Source organism: Panicum hallii, chromosome 9 (assembly GCF_002211085.1).
Source record: "Panicum hallii strain FIL2 chromosome 9, PHallii_v3.1, whole genome shotgun sequence".
NCBI classification, from domain to species: Eukaryota; Viridiplantae; Streptophyta; class Magnoliopsida; order Poales; family Poaceae; genus Panicum; species Panicum hallii.
This window is the reverse complement of record NC_038050.1, coordinates 15,292,884-15,301,108: the sequence shown is the minus strand read 5'-3', so window position 1 is coordinate 15,301,108 and position 8,225 is coordinate 15,292,884. Positions and strand designations below refer to the sequence as shown.

Genomic DNA, 8,225 nt, shown 5'->3' with positions numbered 1-8,225 from the left:
TGATGCTAACAGCATCACAACCATCGGAAAGGAGAAGTCCTTATAGTCATACTGAAAGTGCATCTAGGCCTCTAAGGATTTTGGTGAATTGAATGATAGAACGATTAAAGGACTAACACGTTTGATGAATAGTTGTTGAGTAGGAACTTAATTGTGAAAGCATTTATAGCATTTGCTCTTGAGACATTCAATCAAATAAAGGAATATTTTATTGAATGGCAAGCAATATGCAAATAAAAATAGAAATAAATGGCTGAATAACTATGGTGGTTTCTATCTATAGCTTGGCATCATGAAGAATGGTTTGCTAAATATTTATGATTGTAAAAGAAGGACAAGTATGAAGACATGGATTTAAGGTTGGCTACTTATTGTTGATGGTAAAACAAAGCTAAGCGCAATGAAGGCAAGATAGGATGATGAAGTCAAGCAAGTGACTATGCAACGAGGTACTAAGCAAAGGTTGATCAAGTGATGACTTGGATCATGAGATCTTTTGCTAGGGTGAAGTAGCTAGTATTTGAAGGATTTTGAAGCATAAAGTCAAGCCTTGGAGAGCAAAGCAATGTAAAGCATCAAGTTTTAGTTGAATCATATGGTCAAGTGGCTTAGAGATCAATACAAGCAATACTGATCATAAAGGTTTCTAAGTCACCAGCTCAAGTTGGATACGCTCAAGATAATAAGCAATGTTGGAAGTTCCAAGTTTGTGAAAGACAAAATATGGCAAGAATAAAGATTTTCAAGCTCAAGTGATTGAATTAGATTCCATATTTGATCTTAAGTATAGGTATGCCATACTATCAAGAGGGATGCAACATTGGTTGATTGACAATGCCCAAAAGTGCTCATAGGTTTACCCAAGTGAGAATTTTTGTGGGAAACCCCTAGTTACAAACTATAAGCAACCTGGTCGACCAAGTTTTGGGTTGGTCCACAAGGTGAAGTTCTCTATCTTGGTGGAGTTTCTGCTCAGGCTCACACCGGTCTGACCGGTGAGGGACCGGTCTGAGCACTAATGGCTAGTTGAATTTGAAAACCAGTCTGACCGGTCGGTCACACCGATCTGACCGGTCATCCTCTGATAGAACAACGGCTAGGTTTGGAAAGTTGGGCATTTATACACTTTTAGCCCCCTTCTTCGTGGGTTGCTGGTTCATTCTAGTTTTGAACTTCCCAAACCTCCTTCTTTGACCAGCAAGCTCTTCCCAACCTCTCTTTGTGAATTATGCTAACTTTGGTTGCAAATTTTTGAGTTGGGTTGAGAGAATTGAGTGTGTGAGCACTAGAGAGCATTCCATAGCTTGAGCACTTGTGGTTGACGTTAAGGCAACTCGTGAAAGCATTTGTTACTCTTGGAAGTGAAGCCTCCTAGACGGCTAGGCGTCGCCGGCGAGCTCCCAAGCTTGTGGTGAGCAGCGGCAAGTTTGTGAAGGTTGAGATCTTACCACCGCAAGGGAAAATATCACATCTAGTGGAAACGAGTAGCGGTTGAAATAGACCAAGCTCAAGAGACAGAGTTGAAATAGACTCAAACCCAACGAGTTCCTCAACGGAGACGTAGGGTTCATAGCGGTGAATCCGAATTTCGGGAAACAAATCCTCGTGTCTTCTTTGCTTTGTCTCAACCCTTTACTCTCTAGCACTTACTTGTTAATTCCGCATCAATCTACTTGGTTGTGCTTGTTCTGTGTGTAGTAACTTACTAGAAATTTTTGAAAACATCTGCAGAAACAGTTCACCAAGTTTGGTTTATGCTAGAGCTTGAGGAGGAAAGTTACTCTATTTTTCATATGTTTTCTGCTTTGGACCGGTCTAACCGGTCTGTCTGGCCGATCAGTGTGCTGACAGTTGCAATTAAATTTTACAATTTGCAGTAAAGCCTATTCACCCCCCTCTAGACGATATCAAGATCCTTTCGCATACCCATTATCGTCAGACTTAGGTATAGGGCCAACAAGATATGCACACAAGCACTGGTGCATTGCACTTGTCCGCATGGAGACACTTTGTACTCCTGTGGAACCCCATGATGGCCTGACACGCACCCTACTCCCACGTGTCATTAGTGAGTCCCTTTATCTGTTTCACCAATCAGTTTCCTAGTAAATGTAGATGGAACCCTATCGTTTCATGTTATATATGTGGCAATGAAACTTATATGTATTCTTCAAGAACTACTTAGATTACTTTAGAAAAATCCATACAGGTAGAGAGAGTCAATAAGCACATGGATAATAGCATAGTCTCAACCATCGGTCACATAGTATGAGTGCATGCCAGCATACATACTTCTTTGTTCACTTGACATGATGGAGCCCTTTATTGATTCGATACAACCTAGCACACACATAACGATACAGATAAAAGAAAGCTAATTCTAATACAACAACATTTGCAAAAACCATATATAGGTTGGGCTCCATCTTCTCGAATGTGGAACTTCTAAGGGTTTGCATTACCGTAGCCAGATCCACCACCTTGACCGCCGCCACTGCCACCATTCTGACCTGTTCCTTTTCCATCACCGTTGCCATTGGCATTAGCATATGCATAACTCGGTCCGTGCCAGTATGTACCAGCTTCGCTAGAGCCAGAGCCAGTTCCGCTGCCACCACCTTGGCCGCTAGATCCGTAGTAACCTCCAGCTTGTCCTCCGCCACCACCACCTCCATTACCACCGGCGTTAGAATACCCACCGTAGCCATAAGATGAGCCTTGAGTATACTGGCTAGAGCCTGAACCTGAGCCAGATCCGCCACCATACCCAGAGCCACCATTGTAGCTACTACCACCACCTCCGCCTCCACCTCCTGCACTTGCGTGCACACCACTAGAACTGCTTTCACCAGACCCAGCACCACTACCGAATCCCGAGCCAGCGCCATTCACGTATCCACCACCGCCACCCTCTCCCGTACCAGTGCCTCCTGCACTGGAATACCTGGCCACCCTTACAGCATTGGCTAATCCCATGCCCAAAAGGACAATGAAACCTAAGGCTACCAATTTAGTGCCTGCCATTGTGTGAGCTTACTAGTGTCAAATGAGATGAGATGAGTGCTGAGCTGAAGATTGCATATGGGTATTTATAGGGCTCTAGACATGCAGTGGTTTGTTATCTTAATAGAAGAACAAAGTGGAGAGTATACAAGTGGAAAATAGTGTTGATTTGACTATATGTCATTAGCATACTTTATTTCAATCAAGAAGCGACAGAAGTGCCCGATTGGATCCCATCTATTGATTGACCAGGCCTCAGCAAAGAGTTTGATCCGGACTAATGCACTTGACAGTGCTGTACTGTATTGTATTATGAACAAAACCTTGAGGCCAAATTAAAGAAAAAGCAAGATCATCAGTAACAAGATTCTAGAATTTAACAAAAAACAATTTGAATTGACGGCAAGAGATTTGCCAAAATTTGAGAAAAAGAAAAAAGAATGAAAACAAAAACAGCAACAACTCAGACCCAAAGCAACACTCTGGAATTTAACAAGATGTGGACCTTGGACACACACGACTTAATTGCATGTTCAGGAACTGAAACCAGCATCAATCCACTAATCACCTAAACAATTCTGCAAGCTAGTCGTGGTTAAATGACATTGCTGAGATACCTCGAAGTAATCGTTGTTGACTTTGATATTGTACGTGCATGGGAGTCTATATGTGCTCGTAGCAAGCATGGTTAAATGACTTTTTTCACTGATTAGTGATGTGAATGACTTGAATGTTGAACCATTGCACGTACTTTACTTGTTAGTTAAATTGATTCTCTTTGATGTATCAATATAGGTCGCTCAGAGAACGATTTCTGTTTCGAAATGGAAGGGTAGCGGTTAACTTGCAAGCTCAAATTAAACACCTACTACACATTCCATTTCAAGTAGCAGGAGATCAAATATATATACATGTGTTGTTGGATTATGCTCCATATTGGAACATGAAACATTTTCTATATTTTTATGGATAGACCTTTTAATACTAAATACTTGTGAAATGCATTCTTACCAAATGAGTATACAGATTATACCCTCAGCAAAGGACTGTGGATGCCTTACCAATATAATGCATTCGAGTAAACTCCCTGAACGTGATCAACAGCTAGTGGCACGACAACCAAAAGATCACCAAATCGATCATAGTAATTAATTGCAGGGATATGTTATTAGTGAGCGCGAGCACTTGCACGTATGATAGTAGCTGTGAAGCAAAGTAAACGATGACCTGGATGATCAACTCTGAACGTTGACGGACCGGACATTTCTACTCGTGGTTGACATTGCAGAGGCATGACCTCGAGGTTTTCGTAGTTGACTTCAATAAGCACATGACACGGTGTGGGATAATGAGACTAGGAGAGACAGTTAACAAGACATAATCACTGCAATGCAAGTTGTGTTAGTAGCAAATGAAATGTTATTAGGCCTTAATGGTCCACTTGCTGTAGGGAAGGGCACAAACTGAAATGCAAGCAGAGCATCTAGTTTAGCTTAGCAACATGTAACTTTGTTTAGGTAAAGGAACGAGCAACATGTAATTAATTAGGATGCCATGTGTTTTGGTTTCCTCTTTTTCTCTTAGATGCCTATAGTCAGTATCGGCTATAGCTACAGTTTATGATACTAAAAATGTCAGGGCTGTGGAGTAAAAGATGCGCTGGAACGATAGGATCAAGCTGATGAGATTCTCTTGTTGGTTGCTTCACACCAAGGCGAGGGGTGACTTGGTTTACATTAATCAATTGCAGCACAATTAATGACAACTCAAACCCGAACATTGTTGTGATTGCTTTTCTGCAGAACTACGAAACTAGCATAGTGCAAAACGGGAGCAACAAGCCCCTGGTTCCACATTGGGAAAGAGGACCAATTGTCACATTTGGAGATGAGTTGGCTACAACTTTTGGATATCTGTATTCGGCCAAACTGATCAAACATTGCCTTCCTTCAAACACCTACTTTGGAACTAGCCACGCTTAAAGATAGGCAAAATTTGATCATCTTTGGTAGGGACAAAAACATAAAAGAATTCAAATAGGGAAATTGGCGCAAACTGGAAAGTAGTAACCAGAGAACTAGCCAGATCTAGAGACTCATTGGTCACTTACTGACTTTGTAAGGCTGTTTGTATCCTGGTTATGCAGAGGCCGGAAGGGTTTCAAGACCTTTGTATCATCTCGATATAACGATCTTAAAGTTAACAAACCTTCCTTTATCGAAAAACTATACATATACAAATGAAGAGCTACTGGATTATCAGAAGCATCATGTTTAGGATATTGGATGTCTTACCATGCTTGCTCTAACACACTCACGTACTGGCAGCCTCTGTGAAGGTGCCTGAGCATGTATTTCATTAAAGAGAAAAGAACAAAGTCACAAATACAACCTGCAGTCCGCCAACGGCGAGCGGCCTGCATTGTTGTTTTTAACCAGCCTGTTCTTGTTTTTGGCCCACATTGTTGTCTTCGGTGTGTGCGCAAAAATTTAGCATGCCCGATCCATCTTTCTCTCTTCTGTTCGTGCTGTCGACTGGCCCGTTCAGCTTCGACCAGCCGGTTTCTCTTATCAGCCCTCACCCGAACTCGCTCGTCACTCAAATCTCGATGAGAGGTGTTTCCTCTCTCCTTCCCCTCTCCCAACCTCTCTTTTTCTTGCTGACTCATGGGACCCGCTAGACATCCCATCTCCTTTCTCTGGTAAACAACCTGAACTCAAAACAGAGTCCAAACCCGCCTCCATCACTCGGCCCTATAGAAAAAAAGAAGGCCGGACCCCTACGACCTCCCCTCCATCGCTGGCCCTCGCCTCCCCACCCCTCCCTCCCGCACATCACCCCTGCTCACCTCGCGTTGTGTAGCGTCGTGGCCATGTGAGGTCGACAGAGCAGAACATAACGCCGCCGCCCATGTAGCCGAGCGCCCGAGGGCCCCTGCACCGCGGTTGCCCCGCCCCCTCGTGTCCTCTCCACCTCGCGCAGCACGCCATCGCCCACGCGCAAGGATGCAGCGCTGCTGCTGGACCGAGCACCCGAGTCCCCGCTTGCCCCCGCGCGTTTCTCGGCAGCGCCAAGACCAAGCGCCGGCACTGCGTGCCTGCTGCTGCGGCTCCCTACTCGGCCCTGAGCGCAAGCTGCCCCTGCATCATGCGCCAAACCCCCCGCATCGCCCTACCAAATGCCGCCGCACAGGCCTGCTTGCCTGTTTCTTTACAGAGACGTCGCCGTTCTTTGCGCCGTCAATTCCGGTTGCCCCGGTGCCTCCCCACTGCCGATAAGAGGTAAAACGAAACCCCCTCCCTCTCCTCTCTTTTCCCCATCTTCCTGCACTCTCCTGTGCCCTGGAACATCGGTCCTCCATAGGTGTTGTTCCAAGATTTTTGCAGATTAGCTCCTGGTGAAATCTGTAATTATAGTGTATTTTCCTGTGTCCTGCAAATATCGTAGAAAATCCTCTAGATCTATTGCATCTTTTCAACCCATCCCTAACCGTGGTCCTTTATGGATCTAACATAGCTCTTGATTTATTGCAAGCATTATTTTCTGTGTCTTGCCAAAATCAGCAGCTAGCCCCTAAAGTCTACTGTTAAACGCGTATGGGTCCTTGCAACCTTGTTTATGTGTAGTTCCTCGTTTAAGATCCATTTTAATCCGTTTGTTTTCCGTTAGTCTTCTAAAACCCTAAGCTATGGTATAGTAGTGTTGTTGTGTCATAGTTTCTATTTTAAAATTAAATATAAATTTAATTTGATCAATGTTCTTTTATCTAGTTTTTCTAAATAAAATCTAATTAAGTCTTTACTCCGGTTTTCATAATTAATATTAACTTGATTAATACCAACTTAAATATATTTTCAATTATAATTTGTTAGTTCAACACGAACCATAAAGTTATACGCTCAGATATTCTCACAAGTCTTCTTTGCTAATTAATTATTTAATTAGAGTAATTTGAACATTGACAATTATAAATAAAATTTGACTAAGTTCTACTTCATTTTTACAGATGCAAAATATAAATGAGTTAATTATAAAAGGATATTTTTTCAAACATCCTTTATATTTATTTTCTAAATTAAAATAAATGAAGCTTATAGTTTTGTTGTTCTCTTTTATAACATAAATCTTCGATAGCTGTTTCTTTTCGACCGTAGCTCTATTTTCCACGTTTCTTGTGCTCTCGTGACCGTAGAAACAAGGCCTATCTTTTAGTACGCTCTTTTTAAGCTTTCTTTTTATTTGGTATATCTGTTCTTAATTGTTCTTGTTTGTTTGTTTGCTTGTATGCTTGGATCCGATGCTTGTGTGACGTTAGAAGGAGCGCGATCCAAGAGCTTTGAAGATTAAGAGTTTCAAGAACAAGAATTTAAAACTCTGAGCAGCAATTCTTTGGAAGAAAGGCAAGTGTTTTCTTGATCATTCTTTTATCCTAATAATCATAATAAATATAAACTTCTTTATGCATGCATGTGTCTTAACCTGATGGATCCTAATTAAGGATATGTCTGGTCTTTATGATCATTCCTTATCAATTTAGATTTTAATCTTCTTGTTGGGTAGTTATGCTAGTTGCTTATACTCTTAAGGATACGGTTGGTTACCTAAATAATGATATACCTATTTTATTTTATGTTCATGGGTAATTTGTGTTATTAATCATAAGATCGTATGTTTAATCAGAACATGGAGAATCACCCAGGAAAACAGTGCAACCACAATACTATATGTGGCTCTGTCTTGGCTGATTAATTAGAAACACTAGCTTATAACAATCTTACCGAAAGGGCAAGAAGGGTTACACTGTCGGGGTAGAGCTCGGTCCTTTTGAGGTTTTATGATACGTGGTCCTTGGCTAAGGCACTTTCTCATTAGGGAGAGTTATGATCGGTTTGACTTGAAACCTTAACTAATTGTCATAAGTTAGGAAATTTTTGTAAAGTTCTCGTAGTGAATCTCTTGCCGCTCATCTCAGACGTGTTTAAAAGGCTACCTACCTCGGGCAAATCGGAAGATACGAATTGTGGGTAAAGTGTACAATCTCTGCAGAGTGAAAACTGATATATCAGTCATGCTCACGGTTACAAGCGGCTTGGACCCTCACAGAATTAATGAACTTTTGAAAATGAATTAAATCGTGAACCATATTTATGGTTTTGGATATGCTTATGCTGTATCTCTTCTCTCTCTTTTAACGTGGGTTTGCATAAACTTATACCTTACTA

General features: G+C 41.8%; 1 protein-coding gene across 1 annotated transcript; it reads right to left on the bottom strand.

The window, feature by feature from the left end:
- Window positions 1–2,219: 2,219 nt before the first annotated feature.
- LOC112876106 (putative glycine-rich cell wall structural protein 1) lies at window positions 2,220–3,075 on the bottom strand. Its single transcript, XM_025940149.1, has one exon. The coding sequence runs from the start codon at window positions 3,022–3,024 to the stop codon at window positions 2,446–2,448; it is 579 nt and encodes a 192-aa protein (XP_025795934.1). The 5' UTR covers window positions 3,025–3,075; the 3' UTR covers window positions 2,220–2,445.
- Between the last annotated feature and the right edge of the window lie 5,150 nt (window positions 3,076–8,225).